Source organism: Aulonocara sp. 'chitande type north' Nkhata Bay, linkage group LG9, assembly GCF_057382095.1.
Source record: "Aulonocara sp. 'chitande type north' Nkhata Bay isolate Kocher_YH1m ecotype deep benthic linkage group LG9, A_spYH_male_GT1.1, whole genome shotgun sequence".
NCBI lineage: Eukaryota > Metazoa > Chordata > Actinopteri > Cichliformes > Cichlidae > Aulonocara > Aulonocara sp. 'chitande type north' Nkhata Bay.
In genome coordinates this window covers 7,064,143-7,089,395 of record NC_141352.1, presented here as the reverse complement: position 1 = coordinate 7,089,395, position 25,253 = coordinate 7,064,143, and the positions used below count along the sequence as shown (strand labels likewise).

The following is a 25,253-nucleotide window of genomic DNA, read 5'->3' as shown; positions in this document are numbered from 1 at the left end:
TCGATAAGGAATCGAATCGTTAAACAGAATCGAAAATGAAATTGGAATCGTTAAAATCTTATCAATACCCATCCCTAGTTGTAGCGCACTCGGTGCTTGCTTGGACGTTTAGGGTTTTTTTTTCACTGTAAAAATAAGTTTTCTTCCAACGCACAACAGACACTAATGTTTTTGTCACTTTTTATGGAATCAAACTCAAAGTAAGGTCCGTACTTCCACGCTTTAAACGCTGCATGCTCATGCTCTCTCCCGCACTCGATATATTATCCATTGTTGATCTGCACACAGCTGTTGTCACGAACGTCGCACTCGCTTACGTCACTGTCATGAGACATTCTCGCAAAAAATCACGGTTTTAGTAACGCAGTAACGCAGCGTTCCTACGGGAAAGTAACGGTAATCTAATTACCGTTTTTTCAATAGTAATCCCTTACTTTACTTGTTACTTGAAAAAAGTAATCGGATTACAGTACTCTTGCTGAAGCATTTTGGATTAACTGAAGGCTTTTCAGGGAGTTTCTAGGACATCCTGATAATAATGAATTACAGTACTCGAGCTTAGAAGTGAAAACTCCAAAATACTCCAACACAATATGCTGTGAAATACATTGACTTAATGTGAGTAGTGAGTAGAGTTTCTCAAATACAAGTAAAGTCATCATATTTCCTTTGTTCGAAAACAGCTAGACTTCAGCATTTTTATTTTTTACAGATCGATTATGGAGCACTAAATGATTTCAAACATTAAACGTTGTTTAATAAACTAACATCTTTATTTATATACAGTTTATGGAACTGCTGCTTGTCAGAGATCAGCTGTGCTCTTCTGGGCTCAGCTCTGAAGTCTAATCCTGCACATCTGAGGGAGCTGGACCTGAGTAAAAACAATCTGCATGATCAAGGAGTGAATCAACTGTGTGGTTTTCTGGAGAGTCCACATTGTAGACTGGAGACTCTGAGGTCAGACACTGTGTATTACCTGTGCTGAGATGAATATGTTTTGTGTGTGTGTGTGTAGACGTTCAATTTACAGGAGAAAAAATTTTTTACAATCTTTTTTGGAAATCAAAAAACTTTGTTAATAGTTTAAGAAGCTGTTATACAATTTGGGTTTTGCAGTATGTTAGTTATTAAATTTATGCGATGCTTCTGTTTTCTAGTCGATATGCAGAAAACAACCCTAGAGACCAACTTTAAGAGAAATGCATAAGTCACCAGTGTGGTATTTACCAAGGAGATGCCCTGTCCCCACTGTTGTCATGCATACAGGGAGTGCAGAATTATTAGGCAAATGAGTATTTTGTCCACATCATCCTCTTCATGCATGTTGTCTTACTCCAAGCTGTAAAGGCTCGAACGCCTACTACCAATTAAGCATATTAGGTGATGTGCATCTCTTTAATGAGAAGGGGTGTGGTCTAATGACATCAACACCCTATATCAGGTGTGCATAATTATTAGGCAACGTCCTTTCCTTTGGCAAAATGGGTCAAAAGAAGGACTTGACAGGCTCAGAAAAGTCAAAAATAGTGAGATATCTTGCAGAGGGATGCAGCAGTCTCAAAATTGCAAAGCTTCTGAAGCGTGATCGTCAAACAAGCAAGCGTTTCATTCAAAATAGTCAACAGGGTCGCAAGAAGTTTGTGGAAAAACCAAGGCACAAAATAACTGCCCATGAACTGAGAAAAGTCAAGCGTGCAGCTGCCAAGATGCCACTTGCCACCAGTTTGGCCATATTTCAGAGCTGCAACATCACTGGAGTGCCCAAAAGCACAAGGTGTGCAATACTCAGAGACATGGCCAAGGTAAGAAAGGCTGAAAGACGACCACCACTGAACAAGACACACAAGCTGAAACGTCAAGACTGGGCCAAGAAATATCTCAAGACTGATTTTTCTAAGGTTTTATGGACTGATGAAATGAGAGGGAGTCTTGATGGGCCAGATGGATGGGCCCGTGGCTGGATTGGTAAAGGGCAGAGAGCTCCAGTCCGACTCAGACGCCAGCAAGGTGGAGGTGGAGTACTGGTTTGGGCTGGTATCATCAAAGATGAACTTGTGGGGCCTTTTCGGGTTGAGGATGGAGTCAAGCTCAACTCCCAGTCCTACTGCCAGTTTCTGGAAGACACCTTCTTCAAGCAGTGGTACAGGAAGAAGTCTGCATCCTTCAAGAAAAACATTATTTTCATGCAGGACAATGCTCCATCACACGTGTCCAAGTACTCCACAGCGTGGCTGGCAAGAAAGGGTATAAAAGAAGAAAAACTAATGACATGGCCACCTTGTTCACCTGATCTGAACCCCATTGAGAACCTGTGGTCCATCATCAAATGTGAGATTTACAAGGAGGGAAAACAGTACACCTCTCTGAACAGTGTCTGGGAGGCTGTGGTTGCTGCTGCACGCAATGTTGATGGTGAACAGATCAAAACACTGACAGAATCCATGGATGGCAGGCTTTTGAGTGTCCTTGCAAAGAAAGGTGGCTATATTGGTCGCTGATTTGTTTTTGTTTTGTTTTTGAATGTCAGAAATGTATATTTGTGAATGTGGAGATGTTATATTGGTTTCACTGGTAAAAATAAATACCGTATTTTCACGACCATAAGGCGCACTTAAAAGTCTTAGATTTTCTTCAAAAAGTACGGCGCGCCCTATAGCGCAGTGCGCCCTGTGTGTTGTAAGGAGGACGTAGTAGAGAACACCATGAGAACGCTAAAGGGTGAAGTGTGGGCATTGATCATATATACCGGACAATCGCACATACCTGTATAAAAGGACAGGTATGTGCATTATGTGGAACATCGTTGTTTTAACAACCCTGAAAATGGCAAAGACACACGCTTATGAAGCACAGTTTAAACTGAAGGCCATCAGCTATGCGGAGGAACATGGAAATCGAGCAGCCGCGAGAGAATTTAAGATTAACGAATCGATGGTTCGCAAATGGAGGAAGCCAGAAAACAAGCTCCGGCAGGTCAAGAAAACGCAGCTGAGTTTCCGCGGACATAAGGCGAGGTGGCCCGAGTTGGAGGAAAGACTCGAGCGGTGGATCATCGAGCAAAGAACGAGTGGGAGAAGCGTTTCGACGGTCACCATTCGGCTAAAAGCAGTTTCTGTCATGGTTGGCTGTGTGGCAGGCAGGCAAGCAGGAGTGGTGGATCCAAAATGCAGGACTCAGACACAGAAGTACAACTTAAAGCGCAGCTTTATTGCTGGGAAAACCTCTTACTAAACTAAACTCACCAAAAGACAAACAAAAACACTGGTGGACTAAAGCACTGTAGCAGAAACACTGAACTGGAGCTGGAGACAAAACACTGGCAACACGGAGGCAAAACACACAGCTTGATGAGGGTACGACGCAACACTGACTCAGAGAAACACAGGGTCTAAATACACTGGGAAGTAACGAGGAGAATGAGACACAGAAGGAGAGCACAGCTGGGGGAAATTAGAACTGACGAGACAAGCAAAGCAGGACACATTCACATAAGTCACGGACCTTCAAAGTAAAACAGGAAGGATCACACAGAGACGCAAACTTGACACCGTGGAGACAGCAACTAAGAAACACAGAGACATAAACCATAAGGCAGAAGACTCTAAGAACCGATAGACATGGAGGGGAACTCAAACATGCAGACACAGACTTACAGAACAGAGGGGACACAGAGAAACAAGAAGGGCAAGGGATCGAAACTAGAAACCATAGAATAACTCACACCAAGTAGAATAATACAAAAATCACAAAGAACTAAAACGCTGGGTCAGGAGACCCAGGACCCTGACAAAACTAGAACCCATAGAATAACTCACACCAAGTACAATAATACAAAAATCACAAAGAACTAAAACGCTGGGTCAGGAGACCCAGGACCCTGACAGTTTCACTAGCTGAAGAGATGAACATTGAACATTTCCAAGGAGCTCCGTCTTGGTGCTTTCGTTTTATGAAACGGTGCCATTTTTCCATCCGGACCAGGACTACGGTAGCGCAGCAACTTCCAGCGGATTATAAGGAAAAGCTGGCCATCTTCCGCTCCTACTGCAGCAAACACATCGGCGACAAAAACATCCAGCCCAGCCACATCACAAACATGGACGAGGTCCCGCTCACTTTTGACATCCCGGTGAGTCACACTGTGGAGAAGAAGGGGACCAGCACGGTAGCGATACGCACAACGGGGTATGAAAAGTCTTCTTTCACTGTTGTGCTTGGCTGCCATGCTAATGGACAGAAACTGCCGCCTATGGTGATTTTTAAGCGAAAGACTTTGCCTAAAGAGAAGTTTCCAGCAGGAATCATCATTAAGGCAAATGAAAAGGGCTGGATGGATGAGGAAATGATGAAAGAGTGGCTGAGGGAGGTGTATGTAAGGAGACCAGGTGGTTTTTTCCACGCATCACCATCGCTCTTAATCTGTGACTCTATGCGTGCCCATCTCACAGCCGATGTGAAAAAACTAGTGAAACAAATGAACTGTGAGCTTGCTGTCATTCCGGGAGGCCTGACAAAGGAACTCCAACCGCTGGGCATCGGTGTGAACCGCCCGTTCAAAGTAAGGCTGCGAGCGGCGTGGGAGCGATGGATGACCGATGGAGACCACAGTTTCACCAAGAGTGGAAGGCAGCGCCGGGCGAGTTACGCCACAATTTGCCAATGGATTGTAGATGCTTGGGCTAACATGTCTGCTGGCACTGTTGTTCGAGCTTTCGCAAAAGCTGGCATCATTTCCGAGGAGCCGCACGGCACGGAAAGTGACTCTGACAGTGAAGAAAGTGAACCTGGCATGTTTGATGGAGATTTAGCGCAGCTGTTCAATTCAGACACAGAGGATGAGGACTTCCATGGGTTTGATTGATGATAAAAATGTGAGTACCAAACTTTGTTTTGCTCCTGCTTTATTTTTAAATACGCACACTTGTATGCTTGTGTGTTGTTGATGATGACGATTACTGGTAATAAAAATGTGAGTACCAAACTCAGTTTTGCTCCTGCTTTATTTTTAAATATGCACACTTGTATGCTTGTGTGTTGTTGATGATGACGATTACCGGTAATAGAAATGTGAGTAAGGTACCGAACTCAGGTTTGCTCCCGCTTTATTTTTAAATACGCATACGGTACTTGTATGCGCCCTATAATCCAGTGCGCCTTATGTGTGTGTTAAATACAGTAATGGCACACATAACTGAGACTGCGCCTTTTAGTACAGTGCGTCTTATGGTCGTGAAAATACGGTAATTGAAATGGGTATATATTTGTTTTTTGTTAAGTTGCCTAATAATTATGCACAGTAATAGTCACCTGCACACACAGATATCCCCCTAAAATAGCTAAAACTAAAAACAAACTAAAAACTACTTCCAAAAACATTCAGCTTTGATATTAATGAGTTTTTTGGGTTCATTGAGAACATGGTTGTTGTTTAATAATAAAACTATTCCTCAAAAATACAACTTGCCTAATAATTCTGCACTCCCTGTAGATGTGAACCCCAGATCATTAGTCAGATCATTAACAATAGTGGATACTAACGTCAGAATGGATCAAAAATTCGCCACCTCCTCTACATGGATGGATCTGTAGCAATGATATTGGAATGTCATTTGGACTGGAGAAGTTTAGTCGGATGGTAACCAAGAGAAGAAAGGTAGTCAAAATGGAAGGGACTGCACTACTAGAAGGCAACATAGCAGACACTGAGGACATCTACTTGTACCTTGGAATCCCAAAGGCAAATAGGATCCATGAAGGGGTTGCAAGGAAAACCACGACCACCAAATACCTGCAGAGAGTAAAGCAAATGCTGAGGGGTCAGGAAGATTAACATTCAACACCTACATCCTGCTAGTCATCAGAGACCCCGCAAGGATAATAAGCTGGCCAAAGGAGAAGATAGAAGCTACTGGCATCAAGACAAGCGCCTTACCATGCATCGAGACCTAAGGAGCTTGAAAGGGAGTGACTAGGCTCCTTTAAGTTTCGCAAAGACGTTTCACCTCACGTCCCATATGCTTCTCTTGTAAAACAAAATGGTGGAGTCCCATGTATCTATTTAAACCTCAGTGGGAGCTGTCCCTTAAGTGGTTCATAGACCCTCTCATGCCCCTCATCACATAAGTCAAGGTATAAAAAACAGCATGGGTTATTAGCACTAAAGGTTTTGGGTGAAACCACTGTGAGAGGTTGTCTCCCTATCATATTACCTATTGAGGTCACGTGACACAAGATGTGAGTGGGAATTGAGGCACCTGGGAAGGGATCTGTCGAGGAGCGTGTCAGGCTACATTTCACTGTGTGTTATACTTGTATAACTATGCATGTGACAAATAAAGAACCTTGAACCTTGAACCTTGATCTCAAAACTGCATTGTATGTGGCAGACAGTTTTAAGCCACTCCCTCTGTTCAATGAGTTTTAGACACAGTGCACATAAATCCTGTTTCACTGCTCTTACAAACTCTTTGTCTTCTCTGTCCAAAATGTGAACATTAGCATCCTCAAAAGAGTGACCTTTATCCTTTAGGTTCAAATGTTAAGCTTAGTCTTTTCCTGTCGATGTTGCCCTTCTGTTGTGCTATGTGTTTATGGAGGGGCTGTTTGGTTTCTCCAGTGAAGAGGTCTGAGCACTCCTCACTGCACAGCATACACTACGTTGTTTAGTTTGTGTTTGGGAGTTTTGTCCTTTTGATAAACCAGTTTTTGTCTGAGTGTGTGGCTGGGTCTGAGGTCCACTGGGATATAGTTATTGGAGAAAATTTGTCTGATAAACCTGCTACATAAGAGGTGACAGTGCTGTTCCATTTGTTAGTGTTTCTCTTTAGTTGGTGTCTGACCAGGACAAGGGTCAGTTGTTAAGAGTCAACACCAAAAGGATAATGGTCACTTTTTACTGGATGCCAATTGTTACGGTCATGGGTTGCTAGAAGGTTCTCCCTGTTTGAGAATGCTGTGTTTTTCTTTTCTTCTTTCTCTCCCTCTCTCTCCCCTCTCCCTTTTCCTGTCTTTGAAGTTCCAGGTGCCGCGGCTGAGTAGCGTTATGGCTTGTTAGCCATAGGAGGCTCTGAGCGCCGTGTGTGTATAGCGCTTCTGTTTTCTTTCTACGTTTGGAATACTGTGATAGTGAGAGAGAGCAGTGTAGGCTGGTAGGGGTTCTCCGCCATTTTTGTTTGACCAAAGTTTTCTCCTGTTTTGTGGACAGCCAGAGACGTCAGGTATTGTATTTTTTTTTTCTTGAGGGAAGTTATACCACGTGTTTTGTTTATAGGAAGGGGGAGTGTTTTTGTTTGTTATTTTGGCCTCAGAGAGCCTGATGCTTTTAGTTTTTCAGCTCAGCTGTTTCAAGTTTATTCATTTTTTGCTTGCCCCTCCAGGATTTGTGCATACAAATGCATACACTATTATATATTGTACATATATTTATTAGTTTCAGGTTGGCCATTCTTGTATTTTGCTCGTTTGTGTTGTTGTGTTTGCACATCTCTGTTGCTTGTGGGGCTCGCACACAAGAATTTCACTCGCATGTGCTGTGCCAGTGTGCCTGCACATGTGATGTGACAATAAAAGTGATTTGATTTGATTTGATTTGATTTGATTTTGATTTGATTTGATGTGGGTAAGAATGAAACAGAATTAGAGGCATATTTTAATGCATTTGAACATATTGCCATAGCCTTGCACTGGCCTAAAGAGGTTTGGCCTCTGCTGAGGCAGTGTAAACTGGTGGGTAAGGCGCAGGGGGTGTGTGCGGCTCTCACCGTTAAGGACAGTTTAGTGTATGATAGGGTACTGAGTGCCATTCTCAAAGCATATGAATTAGTGCCTGAAGCTTACAGAAAGCATTTCCGGTCCCTCCGTAGGCCCCCCACGCAAACCTTTCTTGAGTTTGCAAGGAAAAAGGAATATTGTTTGATAGGTGGAGTCAGGAGAGTGGTGTTGTAGATTTTACGGCATGATCCTGGGTCCTTTTGACCCAGCGTTTTGTGTTTTCTATTATTGTCATTTTGGTTCTGTTCTTCCTCGGTTAGTGTTCTTTTCTTTCTGCCCGTGTATATCTGTGTCTGGTCTGTATTTCTGAGTTTGTGTCATTACGTGTATGTGTTTCCTGTTTTACTTTGAAAGTCTCTGTCTTATGTCAGTGTGTTCTGTTTACGTTTCCCCTACCTCGTCAGCTGTTATGTCCCCCAGGCGTGTTTCCCTCCTGTTTCCCATCCCTGATTACTGGTATGTGTACTTATAGTGTGTGTTCACCCGTCCTAAACTAATTGGTCTGTGTTGTTTCCCTCGGTCTCCCTGTGTCTCTCTGTGTATTTCCCCGGACCTCCCTGCATCTTCGTTTCTGGTTTGTTTTGTTAGTTTTGCCCAGTTTAGGTTTTCCAGTTTCATGTCCACCCGCACCCGGCAGGGGGGGGAAATGATCCTTGGGGAGTCAGTTTTGGGACCAATCCTGGCCGAGAACAGGAGGGTGACTGCTGGTGGGTCGGTCCCTAAGTGTGCCCTGTGAATGCCAAAGTGGCGGCGGTAGTAAACTACCCTGTTCCTACCACCTGGCGGGAACTTAGGCGGTTCCTGGGCCTCGTGGGCTACTATCGGTGTTTCTGCTGGAACTTCTCAACCGTGGTGGCCCCTCTAACCCGCCTCTGTAGCCCAAAGGAACCTTTTTAGTGGACCACTGAGTGCCAACACATCTTTGATGATGCTAAGTCCCTCCTGTGCAGTGCTGGCCGCCCCAGATTTCATTAGAGCATTCAGCCTGGAGGTGGACGCCAGTGCCATGGGGGCTCCAGAAGGGAACTGATGACATCAATAATCCAATCTCCTACTTCTAGAGATGGGCTCTACTAGTTCAGGAATACAACTTGGACATCAGACATAAAAAAGGGGTAGACAATATATTAGCGGATGCACTGTCCAGTGCACATCAGTTAACCACACAGAGCACTGGTTTTACTAGAGGTGGATTTTTAGGGCGTTACGGTCGGAGATTCTCCCTGTTGGAGAATGCTGTTTTTTCCTCCTCTCTCTCTCTCTCTCTCTCTCTCTCTTCCTGCCCTGTTTTTCAGGTTCTAGGTCCCATGGCTGAGAGTCCTTACGGCTTGTTAGCCATGGGATAAAAAAGGCGGGCATTCTGCAAGCTTCAGCCATTTGAAGTTTCACTTTACTGGACTTCTGTAAACTGAATCTGAATTTTCAGCTCCAAGAAAACTATAAAACACTGAAGAATTTCAAGCACATAACTAATTAACTTAAATCTTTCATTTATTATTCAGACTGGAGAATTGCAGGTTATCGGAGATCAGCTGTCTGGGCTTAGCACTGAAGTCCAATCCCTCCAACATGAGAGAGCTGTACCTGAGTCAGAACAACCTGCAGTATTCAGGAGTGAAACAGCTGTGTGGCTTTCTGGAGGGTCGAAACTGTAGACTGGAAACACTGGGGTAAGATGCCCTGTTTATGTTGTGCAGAAATGAAAGTATATAACATAAGTTTGAGTAAGAGAAAGGGTTTTCTACCCCAGCATAGACTTTCCCAGGGAGGCTGAGATGTGTGATCCCCCTATATTTGGAGCATTCCTTCCATGGTATGACAATATCCTCAGTTGAAGTCATCAGTGCTCCACCTGCACTATACACAGTGCAGGTGGAGCACCAGATTCTATCTGAGGCAATCTTTTTCCATGGCCTCCACGAACTCCTCCTTGACCCAAGTTTTTGTTACTGTGACTGCCCAAGCTGCGTTCTGCTTGGCCTGTTGGTACCTATTGGCTCCCTCCAAAGTCCCACAGGCTAACCAATCCAAATAGGACTGCTTCTTGAGCCTTATGGCTCCCTTCACCTCTGGTGCCCCCCATCTGATTTAGGGGTTACCACTATGACAGGCACCAACCTCCGTGTGGAGGTTGTAGCAGCTTCAGCAATGGAGCTGAACATGATTTATTGATGATCTATATACCCAGTTTCCCTTGGAATTCTGTTGAATCTCTGTCAGAGGGGGAGTTAATGATCTCGTGGATGGGGGCCTCTGCCAGGTGTTCCCAGTGCACCTTCACTATACATTTACTCCAAGCTGTCCAGCATCCTCCTCCGCTACCTTATCCAACTCATCACAAGCTGTTGATCAGTTGACAGCTCAGCGCCTCTCTTCACCAAAGTATCCAGAACATATGGCAGCAGATCTGATGATATGATAACAAAATTGATAACTAACCTGTGGCCTAGGGTATCCATGTGCACTGGACCCTGGTCCAGTGCTTAACCTCTTAAGCCCCAAGCCCACCTGATCTCCTGCCTTTTGCCCACGTATCAGGGGGCGTTGGGGCTTAAGAGGTTAACGCAGGTTTCTGATTGGCTTTCAAGCAACTACCTCGTTCTAAACACGAACAAGACTGAGACCATGATCATAGCTCCTCCTGAGCTACATTCTAAAATTAATCAGGTTCTTGCCTCTTTCAGTTCTTCTGTCAAGTCAAATATTCAGAATCTTGGAGTAATATTTGACTCTTCTCTGGGCCTTGACTTTCATGTAATATCTTTGTCTTGTTCCTGTTTCTTTCACTTAAGAAACATCTCTAAACTGTGACATATGGTCTCTTTAGATGAACTGGAAAAATCTCATCCATGCATTTGTGTCATCACGTTTACTGTAATTCCCTGTTTACCAGCTTGGATAAATCACATTTCTCTCTCCTCCAGGCAATACAAAATGCAGCAGCCAGTCTACCAACTCGTTCTAGGAAGCGTGCTAACATTACTCCCATCTTATATTCTTTACATTGGCTTCCAATAGTGTTTAGAATTTGTTTTAAAATTCTTGTTTTATCATACAGAGCATTACATGGCCAGGCCCCAGATTATTTATCCAAGCTTCATATAAAATACACTGCTGCTCATCGTCTCCGCTCATAGACTCAGAGTCTGTTGGTTGTTCCCCGTACACGACTGAAGACGAAAGGGGACAGAGCCTTTCAGTCTGTTGCACCAAGGCTGTGGAACAGTCTACCACCACAATTACATATGGTTGACTGTGGATTCTTTTAAAAATCAGTTAAAAACTTTACTGTTCAAACAAGCATTTTGTTGATCTACGTATTTTATATTCTTCACATTATTTAACTTACATTTAACCTTTTACATTGTGTATAAGATCGATTGATTGTACTGTTTATTTTAAACTTTCTGCACAGCGCTTTGTGACTGCCTGTCTGTGAGAAGGGCTTAATAAATAAACTTAACTTACTTTCTTATGGACACCATTATGTTCAAACATGGTGTTTGTCATGGACAAACTGTGGTTTGCGCAGAAGTCCAGTAACAGAACACTGCTTGGGTTCAGATCTGTCAGGCCGTTCCTCCCAGTCACACCCCTCCAGGTCTCACTGTCATTGCCTACATGAGCATTGAAGTGTCCCAGAAAGGCAACAGAGTCCCAAGGTTAAGTAGCCTTAAGCACCCCACCCAGGGACTCCAAGAAGGTTGGGCACTCTGAACTGTGGTTTGACACATAAGCGCAGACAGCATTCAGGACCCATTCCCTGACCCTAAGGTGCAGGGAAAAAAAAACTCTCATCCACTGGAAAAAACCAAAGGGGAAACTAGAATAGCCACCCCCAGCCCGATGCCTCTCACCAAGATCTACTCCAGACTGAGTCTAGCCAGGTGTCTGGTTTTGGAGCCCAAGCTGTGCATTGAGGTGAGCACAACTATATCTAGTTGGTACCTCTCAACCTCACGCAGTAGCTCAGGCTCCCTCCCCAGCAGAGAAGTGACATTCCATGTCTCAGTCACTAGTCTCACCAGGACCAATGGGAGACCCTATCAGGAGGGCAAAGCCCTTGACAACACAGACAACTTACCCACTGGGATCCCTGGGACACACAAATCCATGCACCACAATGAGGTAGCGATTTACAAAAGGGTGTATATATACAGTGGGATGCAAAAGTTTGGACAACCTTGTTAATAGTCATTATTTCCGTGTATAAATCGTTGGTTGTTACAATAAAAAATGTCAGTTAAATATATCATATAGGAGACACACAGTGATATTTGAGAAGTGAAATGAAGTTTATTGGATTTACAGAAAGTGTGTAATAATTGTTTAAACAAAATCAGGCAGGTGCATAAATTTGGGCACTGTTGTCATTTTATTGATTTCAAAACTTTTAGAACTAATTATCGGAACTCAAATTGGCTCGGTAAGCTCAGTGACCCCTGACCTACATACACAGGTGAATCCATTAATGAGAAAGAGTATTTAAGGTGGTCAATTGTAAGTTTCCCTCCTCTTTTAATATTCTCTGAAGAGTAGCAACATGAGGGTCTCAAAACAACTGTCAAATGACCTGAAGACAGAGATTGTTCACCATCATGGTTTAGGGGAAGGATACAGAAAGCTGTCTCAGAGATTTAAACTGTCTGTATCCACAGTTAGGAACATACTGAGAAAATGGAAGACCACAGACTCAGTTCAAGTTACGGCTCAAAGTGGCAGACCAAGAAAAATCTTGGATAGACAGAAGCGACGAATGGTGAGACCAGTCAGAGTCAACCCACAGACCAGCACCAAAGACCTACAACATCATGTTACAGCAGATGGAGTCACTGTGCATCGTTCAACCATTCGGCGCACTTTACACAAGGAGATGCTGTATGTGAGAGTGATGCAAAGGAAGCCTTTTCTCCACCCACAGCACAAACAGAGCCGCTTGAGGTATGCTAAAGCAAATTTGGACAAGCCAGCTTCATTCTGGAATAAGGTGCTGTGGACTGATGTAACTAAATTGAGTTATTTGGGCATAACAAGGGGCGTTATGCATGGAGGAAAAAGAACACAGCATTCCAAGAAAAACACCCGCTACCTACAGAAAAATATGGTGGTGGTTCCATCATGCTGTGGGGCTGTGTGGCCAGTGCAGGGACTGGGAATCTTGTAAAAGTTGAGGGACACATGGATTCCACTCAGCATCAGCAGTTTCTGGAGGCCAATGCATCTTTCAACAAGACAATGACCCGAAACACTGCTCTAAATCCACTAAGGCATTCATGCAGAGGAACAGGTACAACGTTCTGGAATGGCCATCTCAGTCCCCAGACCTGAATATTATTGAAAATCTGTGGTGTGAGTTAAAGAGAGCTGTCCATGCTCGGAAGCCATCAAACCTGAATGAACTAGAGATATTTTGTAAAGAGGAATGGTCCAAAATACCTTCAACCACAATCCAGACTCTCATTGGAACCCACAGGAAGCGTTTAGAGGCTGTAATTTCTGTAAAGGTGGATCTACTAAATATTGATTTCATTTCTTTTTTTGTGGTGCCCAAATTTATGCACCTGCCTGATTTTGTTTAAACAATTATTGCACGTTTTCTGTAAATCCAATAAACTTCATTTCACTTCTCAAATATCACTGTGTGTGTCTCCTATATGATATATTTAACTGACATTTTTTATTGTAACAACCAGTGATTTATACAGGAAAATAATGACCATTACAAGGTTGCCCAAACTTTTGCATGTTTAAATCCATGCATAGTTGAAATTTCAACGCCTTTATTTTTATATACACATACTTACATATATATCTCATAGGAACATCATCTTAATATTTCCATATTTAGTGAAACAGAAGTATACAGTCATTAATTTGTTTCACTCATTGTTCTGTTTATATTTTGGTATTTGTTATACTTCATTTAGAATTTTAATTTTCAGCTTCTGTGTTCAACTTCTACATTCTGGATCTTTTTCATCTCTAAACAGATAATACTTCCTATGCTTTATTCAGATTGAGGAGCTGCAGTTTGTCAGAGATCAGCTGCCTGTTTGCAGCTCTGAAGTCTAACCCTTCCCATCTTAAACATCTGGACCTGAGAGGGAACAAGCTGCAGGATTCGGGAATGAAACAGTTGTGTGGTTTTCTGGAGAGTCGGCAATGTAGACTGGAGACTCTGAGGTCAGAAACTGTGTTTTTGTTGTGCTGGCACTAAACTGACAGAAGACTGATATGATACTAAACCATAGTATTTTGACCGTTTCAGTCCAAAAGCTAAACATTTAAAACCCTAATATAAGAGAAGTCTTCGAAGTGATAATTTACTCTGATTTACCTTCTTTTTTTGTCAGGAAGAATTCAGACCAGGGCATTTTTTTTATTGGTTAATCTCTGAAGTATTTCTGATAGTATTATGGCCATTGTAGGTAAAGCCAATAAAAAGAAAAAGAGAAAACCATTATAGGGACAGGAGGTATATTATAACGTGGTACATTATTTACAAAAACAGGCAGAAAACAAGATCAGGGAAAACGAAAGATGTGTGGTCAGGAATGAAAAAGATCACAGAACAAGAACTATTAAACCGTGGGAAACCTAAATAGAGCCAATGTGTTTAACACCTTAAGTCTAGGACCCATCCAAACTCACCTCAGCTCAGGTACAGATATATGAAGGAAATACAAAAATACAATTAAGTACAATCAATGAAAAAAGTAAGATAATACACTATATACAATGGTAGCATACACAGTATGTGATGGATATAGTTGGAAATATGGAAGACAAACTATATAGCTTGGAAGGTCATGGAAGGTCCACTTTTACAGCACATCTTCAATCTTAGTTTGAGCCAGGAGAAGATACCATTACTCTGGAAAACATCCTGTTTTGTCTCAATATTGATGAACTCTGCCCCATCTGCCCTCTATTGCACACTTGTTACCTTAACATCTTACGTCATTACTTTTTTTTTTTTTTTAAAACTCGGCTTGGCCAGTCTTAGGCTCCAGAGGGCTACCTCTCTTGACCGATGGCAGTTTACTTTCTCAACTTTTAAGTTGAGGAGTTACCAAATTGTGTTTTGTTGAAAATCATGTACTATGATTATGTATTTCATCTGGATACTGCAACTGAGCAGAAAAAAAAATATGGTGTCTTTAAAAGTATTGCTTTCTTAAAAAATACGAGTAAGCCATAGTATAATTTAGCTTATTTGAAAGCAAAGAAAGTTATAGATATTTCTATAGTTTGAACACCTTAACACTAATCTGGCTGCCTTGTTCTTGACTAACTGAAGTCTGATCAGATCTGTCTTATTAGCTGCTGACCAAATGATTGAACAGTACTCTAGATGAGATAATACTAGTGCATTAATGACACCTTTCATAATTGACAAAAAAAGTAATATAAAAGGAGCATTTCCTAGCCATAGCTATGCACTGTCCCATTTTCTTAATAACACAGTCAATGTGCTGAGACCATGAAAGGTGGTGGTTTATAGTAACACCAAGTAATTTAATCTGGGTCACCTGTTCTAGTACCATTGGGGTGATTGTGGCTCAAGAGTTGGGGGTTCGCCTTGTAATCGGAAGGTTGCCGGTTCGAGCCCCGGCTTGGGCAGTCTCAGTCGTTGTGTCCTTGGGCAAGACACTTCACCTGTTGCCTACTGGTGGTGGTCAGAGGGCCCGGTGGCGCCAGTGTCCGGCAGCCTGGCCTCTGTCAGTGCGCCCCAGGGTGGCTGTGGCTACAATGTGGCTTGCCATCACCAGTGTGTGAATGTGTGTGTGTGAATGGGTGGATGACTGGATATGTAAAGCGCTTTGGGGTCCTTAGGGACTAGTAAAGCGCTATATAAATACAGGCCATTTACCATTCCAGCTATGGAAAGATTTAGTTGTGGGTTAGTTGTGACTAAGCGTACTCTACTTCCTATTAACATAGATTTTAGATGTTTAAAATCATGTTAATTTTACTTAGCCAGTAAAACACGTTCAGCAAATCTTGTTGCAATACGTTGGTCAATTCAGAGTTGCCACTGGCTGAATAAAACATGGTGGAATCATCAGCATACATTACAAGATGAGATTTATCCAAGACATACGGCAGATCATTTGTGAAAACTGAATAGAGAAGTGGACGCCAAGCCAAGCCAAGAAGAAAAAGACATGGTGAGATATTTTTGGAGGCCCAAGCCTGAGTTGAACACCATTTCTAACCTTGGAGAAATGGTAAATATGGTGGAGGGCTTCATATACCTGGGTGTTCACCTTATTAATAGACTGGACTGGAAGTGTGTCATTGACTCATTGAGGAAAGACTATTGTAGTCTCTGCTTCTGGAGGAAGCGTAATTTAAAAAAAAATTATAAAAAACATTTACAAATAATTTTTAATGTAGTGCAATCTGTTGCTAGTGAAATTTCCTTTGCAGCTATCTGTTGAGATAACAGCTTCAGAGTCATACCACCAGAAAGGTGGTATGACGTGCAATATACTGCTAACAATATTCAGCCCATCCAAATAATTGAATTCAGGTGTTCCAATCACCTCCAGTTCCCCAGGTGTACAAAATCAAACACCTAGACATGAAGACTGCTTTTGTAAACATTTGTTACAGAATGGGTTGCTTATAGCAAAGTGAAAGTGCTAAAAATTGATTCTGTTTATCTGGACATAGGATTTTCAGTGGAAGAAGCATTTCGTCACTCATCCAAGTGACTTCTTCAGTCTCAGCTGACTGCAGGTTTCCAACCTTACAGGGGGTGCAGAATTATTAGGCAAGTTGTATTTTTGAGGAATAATTTTATTATTGAACAACAACCATGTTCTCAATGAACCCAAAAAACTCATTAATATCAAAGCTGAATGTTTTTGGAAGTAGTTTTTAGTTTGTTTTTAGTTTTAGCTATTTTAGGGGGATATCTGTGTGTGCAGGTGACTATTACTGTGCATAATTATTAGGCAACTTAACAAAAAACAAATATATACCCATTTCAATTATTTATTTTTACCAGTGTAACCAATATAACATCTCCACATTCACAAATATACATTTCTGACATTCAAAAACAAAACAAAAACAAATCAGCGACCAATATAGCCACCTTTCTTTGCAAGGACACTCAAAAGCCTGCCATCCATGGATTCTGTCAGTGTTTTGATCTGTTCACCATCAACATTGCGTGCAGCAGCAACCACAGCCTCCCAGACACTGTTCAGAGAGGTGTACTGTTTTCCCTCCTTGTAAATCTCACATTTGATGATGGACCACAGGTTCTCAATGGGGTTCAGATCAGGTGAACAAGGTGGCCATGTCATTAGTTTTTCTTCTTTTATACCCTTTCTTGCCAGCCACGCTGTGGAGTACTTGGACACGTGTGATGGAGCATTGTCCTGCATGAAAATAATGTTTTTCTTGAAGGATGCAGACTTCTTCCTGTACCACTGCTTGAAGAAGGTGTCTTCCAGAAACTGGCAGTAGGACTGGGAGTTGAGCTTGACTCCATCCTCAACCCGAAAAGGCCCCACAAGCTCATCTTTGATGATACCAGCCCAAACCAGTACTCCACCTCCACCTTGCTGGCGTCTGAGTCGGACTGGAGCTCTCTGCCCTTTACCAATCCAGCCACGGGCCCATCCATCTGGCCCATCAAGACTCCCTCTCATTTCATCAGTCCATAAAACCTTAGAAAAACCAGTCTTGAGATATTTCTTGGCCCAGTCTTGACGTTTCAGCTTGTGTGTCTTGTTCAGTGGTGGTCGTCTTTCAGCCTTTCTTACCTTGGCCATGTCTCTGAGTATTGCACACCTTGTGCTTTTGGGCACTCCAGTGATGTTGCAGCTCTGAAATATGGCCAAACTGGTGGCAAGTGGCATCTTGGCAGCTGCACGCTTGACTTTTCTCAGTTCATGGGCAGTTATTTTGTGCCTTGGTTTTTCCACAAACTTCTTGCGACCCTGTTGACTATTTTGAATGAAACGCTTGATTGTTCGATGATCACGCTTCAGAAGCTTTGCAATTTTGAGACTGCTGCATCCCTCTGCAAGATAACTCACTATTCTTGACTTTTCTGAGCCTCTCAAGTCCTTCATTTTGCCAAAGGAAAGGACGTTGCCTAATAATTATGCACACCTGATATAGGGTGTTGATGTCATTAGATCACACCCCTTCTCATTACAGAGATGCACATCACCTAATATGCTTAATTGGTAGTAGGCTTTCGAGCCTATACAGCTTGGAGTAAGACAACATGCATGAAGAGGATGTGGACAAAATTGTCACGGTTTGCGGGGCAAGCCGTGTGGAGTTGAAATAGGACCCAAAATGCGGCAGCTCTGGTGCAGATGAGTGTTTATTTGACAACCGAAAATACAAACAGCAACGGTGTGGGTACCATGAAACAGGAAAACCTAAACTGGGTAGAACTAATAACACAAACCAGAAACGAGGATGCAGGGAGGTCCGGGGAAATACATACGGGAAGACGCAGGGAGACCGAGGGGAAACAACACAGACGAACCAGCAACTACCATGACAGAAGACACAACTTAAATACACTCAGAGAACACAGGGAGATTACACACAGGTGGGGAACACAGGTGACACTGATAAACATAACGAGACAGGGCAGGAGTGAACACAACATGACGCATACTGACGAGAGACTGTCAAAGTAAAACAGGAAGTACACAGAGGTTAAGACAGGAGGAGAGAGAGCACGGGGAGAACACAGACATAACAGGCTGGGGGAAACATGGACTAAACACAAAGAGAGACGAGAGCTCATAAATACACAGAGGGGCACAAAGGGGGTAAGAGTCACAAAGGGAAAACACTTAGGGAACACCACAACAGGACACCTCAGAAAACATGGCCTAAATAAGGAGTGAAAATACAAGGAACCAAGAATACTGGGCCAACATGGCCCAGGACCATGACAAAAATACTCATTTGCCTAATAAGATAAGATAAGATAAGATAACCTTTATTAGTCCCACACGTGGGAAATTTGTTTTTTTTTTTTGTTTTTTTTTTGTTTTTTTTTTAAATAATTCTGCACTCCCTGTATAAACAGTACATTTGCATAATGACAAACTAGAACCACTGAATGAACAATGAGCTGTGAGGTCAGTTTCATGATGATTAGCATTTAAATTGTCATGTCCATGGATCACTAGCCATGAGTACCATTCACAGACAGTTGAGAATTGCTGAAGTTACAGCATTGTAAGATGGTGAAATGGTCACTGAAAAGGCTATGCCCAGATGAACAGAATCAATTCTTTGGGATTTCCTTACGTAGATGATTGAGCATGCATCAAGACAAAGTGGAAGTGATTGAACATGGCAGCAAATGAAGTCAGAGTGGGGTTAGTGGTTTTTCAGGAGTTGAGATTGTTCCCCTTGTTTCAGTGAAAGGAACTCTTAATGCTTCAGCATAACAAGACATTGAATTCAATTCAATTCAATTCAATTCAATTTTATTTATATAGCACCAAATAACAACAAAAGTCGCCTCAAGGCACTTCATAAATACAGAGAAAAACCCAACAATCATATGACCCCCTATGAGCAAGCACATTGGCGACAGTGCGAAGGAAAAACTCCCTTTTAACAGGAAGAAACATCCGGCAGAACCAAGCTCGGGGAGGGGTGGCCATCTGCTGCGACCAGTTGGGGAGAGAGAAGGAAGACAGGATAAAGACATGCTGTGGAAGAGAGACAGAGGTTAATAACAGATATGATTCAATGCAGAGAGGTCTATTAATATATAGTGAATGAGAAAGGTGACTGGAAAGGAAAAACTCAATGCATCATGGGAATCCCCCAGCAGCCTACGTGTATTGCAGCATAAATAAGGGAGGATTCAGGGTCACCTGGTCCAGCCCTAACTATATGCTTTAGCAAAAAGGAAAGTTTGAAGCCTAATCTTTAAAGTAGAGATAGTGTCTGTCTCCTGAATCCAAACTGGAAGCTGGTTCCACAGAAGAGGGGCCTGAAAACTGAAGGTTCTGCCTCCCATTCTACTTTTAAATACTCTAGGAACAACAAGTAGGCCTGCAGAGCGAGAGTGAAGTGCTCTAATAGGGTGATATGGTACTACAAGGTCATTAAGATAAGATGGGGCCTGATTATTTAAGGCCTTGTATGTGAGGAGCATGAATTTGAATTCAATTCTGGATTTAACAGGAAGCCAATGAAGGGAAGCCAAAACAGGAGAAATGTGCTCTCTCTTTCTAGTCCCTGTCAGGACTCTTGTTGAAGCATTTTGGATTAGCTGAAGGCTTTTCAGGGAGTTTTTTGGACATCCTGATAATAATGAATTACAGTAGTCCAGCCTGGAAGTAATAAATGCATGAACTAGTTTTTCAGCGTCACTCTGAGACAGGATATTTCTAATTTTAGAGATGTTGCACAAATGGAAGAAAGCAGTCTTACATATTTGTTTAATATGTGCATTGAAGGACATATCCTGGTCAAAAATGACTCCAAGGTACCTCACAGTGTTACTGGAGGCCAAGGTAATGCCATCCAGAGTAAGAATCTGGTTAGATACCATATTTCTAAGATTTTCAGGGCCGAGTACAATAACCTCAGTTTTATCTGAATTAAGAAGCAATGACAATGTTATGCTCCCAAATTTTTGGGAAAAGTTTGGTGATGGCCCTTTCTGCTCCAACATGACTGCTCACCAGTGCAGAAACGAAGACACATAAAGATATGGATAAGTGAGTTTGGTGTGGAACAATTTGACTGGCCTGTACAGAGTGCTGACCGCCTGAGTTCTTGAAACAGCTTTATTACTACAGTCACAGGCAACTAAAATACAAAGAACTGAAGTAAACATACACTGAGAAATATTAGCAATGAAACTACACTGGACACTAACAGGACACACAGCTGGCGAAATAAGGGAGATCACGACAATGCACAGCTAGAGATACAGACAATATAAACAGGAGAGGAAACAGGGGAAGCAAAAATGATCATGATGCATGCAGGACAAGTGGCTATCAGAATAAAACAGAAAACAGATGATATACACAAGGAAAGGGGAAACAGACACTGATTTTGACTAAACATGGAACCAGAGAGAGACAACAAGGCCAGAAAAAGTATAATTAAACTCAGTACTACAAAACAATAAAACAGAAACTTAACACAAGACACTGTCAAAATAAGGCTGAAAGTACAGATTGCAGAGACACAACCTCGACACACAAAAAGAAAGTGAAAAACAGAGACAAAACTGACAACACAAGAAGGGACATGGGGGAAGCATAATAACAGAAACCTAAACCTAGATAACAAACTAACCTGGGGATACACAGAGGGATTACAAAGAATGAAAATGAAATGAATGGAAATGCTTTTGGATGTCCTATATTAGTCCTATATTAAATGTCTTTGTCATTCTGCAATATAATTTCCTTAATTCAGATTGATGGGCTGCTGTTTGTCAGAGATTAGCTGTACTCCTTTGGGCTCAGCTCTGAAGTCCAACCCCTCCTATCTGAGAGAACTGGACCTGAGTCACAACAACGACCTGCAGGATTCAGGAGTGAAGCAGCTCTGTGGTTTTCTGGAGAGTCGGCACTGTAGACTGGAGATTCTGAGGTCAGACAAGTCATTTTTTAAACTTATGATATAAAGACTGTGGTGACACAAAGCTCATGTTATAATAATTCTCTTAGATTATATATTAGAGGTGCAAGGTCGGATGACAGAATGCAAAAATAGCTAAAGAAATAATGGTTTCTGGCTGCTTGAAAGATGTGCAAAAACCAAACATCAGTGTATATAAAAAAAAAAATCTAAATATGAGGAATCACAGAAAAACAGCAAAGGTCAAACCTAAACAGTGCATGGAAGATACAGAGGCCATAACAAAACAACAAAAGGAAAGAAATGAAAAACAATAGAAAAAAAACAAACAAAAGACTGTATGTACACAAAGAAGGCTGAATAAACAAAATGAAATAGATAGGGAATGTGGCATGGAGAAACACCTCTTGACAGCGCCAAATCACAACTACTGTCACCTCAAGGCGCTTTATATTGTAAGCTAGACCCTACAATAATAGATACAGAGAAAAACCTAATAATCATATGACGTCCTGTGAGCAAGCACTTTGGCAACAGTGGGAAGGAAAAACTCCCTTTTAACAGGAAGAAACCTCCGGCAGAATCAGGCTCAGGGACGGGAGGGGCCATCTGCTGTGACCGGTTGGGGAGAGAGAAGGAAGACAGGTTAAAGACATGCTGTGAAAGAGAGACAGAGATTAATAACAGATATGATTCAGTGCAGAGAGGTCTATTAACACATAGTGATTGAAGAAGAGACACCCAGTGAATCATGGGAATCCCCCAGCAGCCTACACCTATTGCAGAGAGGTGACATTGATTTCACTAGAACCAGTTTTGGATTAGATTAAAAACCCCAGGGACTTCACCCCTGACCATTGCCTACTTCATTCTGCAGAGGATCCCCATAGCTCCTCTTGTGATTGGTGGGTCCAAAAGAGGGTGGATCCATGTTGCTCTTTCAGATTGAGCCCAGGGAGGTCCCATGGGCCAAAGCTGGGCCAATTTAAAAAAAATAAAAAAAAATAAAAGATATTCATTTAAGTTATTTAAGGTAAAAAACATGTATCTCATAGGAAAATAGCAATAGCCTCAAAAGACATAGAGATACACCTTTCAACACTTTTCAAAGCATTTCTTAAAGAATTTTGGCATGTGCTGTTTGGATTTTTCTTTTTCTGAATTTATATATATTCTCTAAACTTTCTTGTGTGCGGAAGAGATATGAAACACTGAGTAATTTAATTTAGAAACTTTGTCTAATGAATTTATGTTCTTTCTTCAGACTGGATAGCTGCAGTTTGTCCGAAATCAGTTGTGCAGCTCTGGCCTCAGCTCTGAAATCCAACCCCTCACATCTAAAAGAGCTAGACTTAACTGACAATAAACTGAAAGATGCAGACATGAGGCAGCTGTGTGATCTGGTGGAGAAACCAAATTGTGGACTGAAGACTCTGAGGTCAGTGGATGGTTTAAGTGTGCCCATGTTGCTTTACATTTATTACTAAATGTATGTATTTTCTTTTAATATTTTCTGTAAACCTATAGCCTATGAGGCTGATTTTCCCCATGTAATTGTGAGATATTTGTATAGCTTTGTAGATAGCTGGATCAAGTCACAGATTTGTAAGTAATGTTTAATTCCTGCCACCTTAAAGGCTTGTAGCGCATAACCTATTGATACAGATAGCTTAATCATATTTAAGATTGAAACATTAATTAACTGTAGAACTTATTTGAGCAGTCTTGTAGCATTACGTCGATGATGGTTTGGGGAAAGTGACTATTGAAGCCAGAATGATCAATCTGAATAAAAGAGTCTAAAGTGGAGGTCGAGCTGTCATACCTTCAGTCAAGCGAAGGCTAGTTTGACTTTGTCTGCTGATGTCTAAATATCCCCCCTCCACTGAAAAAAATTAAGTCGTTTCCCATGTTCACAAATGTCTATGTATATTTGCAGGTGGAAGCTCTGATAAACTTGTGTATGCTGACAGAGAGTGACCTGTGTCCTGATGATATGGAGAGGCTGAAGAAGCAGTAGCTTGTGTGTACAGATCCTGTGAATGGGAAAGATCACAGATTTTTGAAGATAGAAGACCTCAACAAGCACAAAGAATTAGATGGAAAGGTCATGTAAAATGTTAAAAAAAAAATCTGTTGCACTAATTACCATGAAATCCAACTTTTAACTGTAATGTAATAGGATGATGGTGTGATTCAACTTGTGTTATCGTAATGAAAACAAAAAATAAGGATGAAAAGATAAATGAAGGTTGACATTGGTTATAAGCTGATTAAACCTTTGATCTATAACTGTACAATAGGGAAGTGAAAGCGCTGCGGATATCTTATGTGGAGATGGTCAGTGGAGAGGCCATCAACATTATTTGTATTTACATGTTCAATGCAGATGACACAAATATACTGTGTGCAGGTGGGGAATTGCCACAGGTTTTGGAAATGATCACACAGGAATTAACGATATTAAAGAAGTGGTTTGATATAAATAAATTATCATTGAATCTCGATAAAACCAAATTTATGTTGTTTGGAAACCAAAAGAAAAACATCGAAGTAGAAATATGTGTTGACAATGTATATTTAGAAAGAGTAAATGAAATAAAATTTCTTGGGGTGATCATTGACCACAAGCTCTGTTGGAAGCCACACATTACTTATGTTCGGGGGAAATTGGCACGGGGCATTGCCGTCCTGGGAAAAGCAAAGCATATGTTGGATCAGAAAGCACTGCACATTTTATACTGTGCTTTACTACTGCCATATATGAGCTACTGTGTAGAGGTCTGGGGAAACACATACAAAAGTAACACACAAACAATAACTATAATACAGAAAAGGGCCATTAGATTAATAAATAATGTAGGGTACAGGGACCATACAAATGCACTCTTTGTCAAAATGCAAGCTATTAAATTCCAAGACTTGGTGAAGCTTAAAACAGCGCAAATAATGTATAAAGTCATAAATAAATTGCTTCCCAAAGAAATCTGTAAATTGTTCATAGAAAGAGAAGGTGGGTATAACTTAAGAGGGAAATGGAATTTAAAAATACAAAGTGCTAGAACAACTTTAAGAACTATGTCAATCTCAATTGCAGGAGTTAAATTATGGAACAGTCTAACAGAAGAAATAAAAGACAGTCAAAACATAAAACAGTTTAAAGTAAAATATAAAAACCTAATTTTAAATAAGTATAAGAATGAAGAAAACGGGGTTAACCCAGGACGGTAATGTTGCTGGTAATGGTGTTGCGGTTCTTTTTTGGCTGTTTTTTTGTTTTGTTTTGGTTTGTTGTTTTTCCATAACTTGTGTATCTGCAAATATACACATTCTGTATTTTTCATATGAAAGAAACTATACTGTGGTGGGGCTTGCTAATTTCTTGTTTTTGATTTATGTATGTTATGTTTTGTTTTACTTCATATGTTTATATGTTTCATATGTTGTTTGTTTAATTTAAGACAAAAAAAAATTAAATGAATGAGAGGTAAAACTTGAGGGGGTAGGGACAAATAAGTAAATACTTCAGCCTACTCCTTTTCAAACAAATAATGGAATGATATTTTGTAATGATTGTGAAGGCACATGTTTGAAATGTTTGAAATAAAAATGAACTGAACTGAAAAATTTTATTCTGTTCTTTCTCACAATAAACTTCTGTCTACACCAAAAAGCTGCTGGTGTCCCAGAATTTTAATTTTAACTAACACAGCTTTAGGTCCCTTTAATTGGACCCACAGGCAGATTTGGTTTGCTGCAGGACACTCAGCTATCTTCACGTTTAACAAAATGACACATCTGACAGATTAGCAGAGTATAACAGAGTGGAACGGGAAGCACACTGATCAATGGTAAATTGTTTTCACAGTCAC

General features: G+C 41.4%; 1 protein-coding gene across 1 annotated transcript in view; it reads left to right on the top strand.

Moving 5' to 3' along the window:
- The window catches only part of LOC147321510 (NACHT, LRR and PYD domains-containing protein 3-like), a 39,410-nt gene extending 14,402 nt beyond the window's left edge, over positions 1-25,008 (top strand). The window contains exons 6-11 of the mRNA XM_086305481.1: positions 787-960; positions 9,276-9,443; positions 13,789-13,956; positions 21,217-21,393; positions 22,646-22,819; positions 23,321-25,008. Coding sequence (XP_086161607.1) covers positions 787-960; positions 9,276-9,443; positions 13,789-13,956; positions 21,217-21,393; positions 22,646-22,819; positions 23,321-23,333 — 874 coding nt within the window. The 3' untranslated portion in view covers positions 23,334-25,008. The remainder of the gene's footprint in view (positions 1-786; positions 961-9,275; positions 9,444-13,788; positions 13,957-21,216; positions 21,394-22,645; positions 22,820-23,320) is intronic.
- The last annotated feature ends 245 nt before the right edge of the window (positions 25,009-25,253 follow it).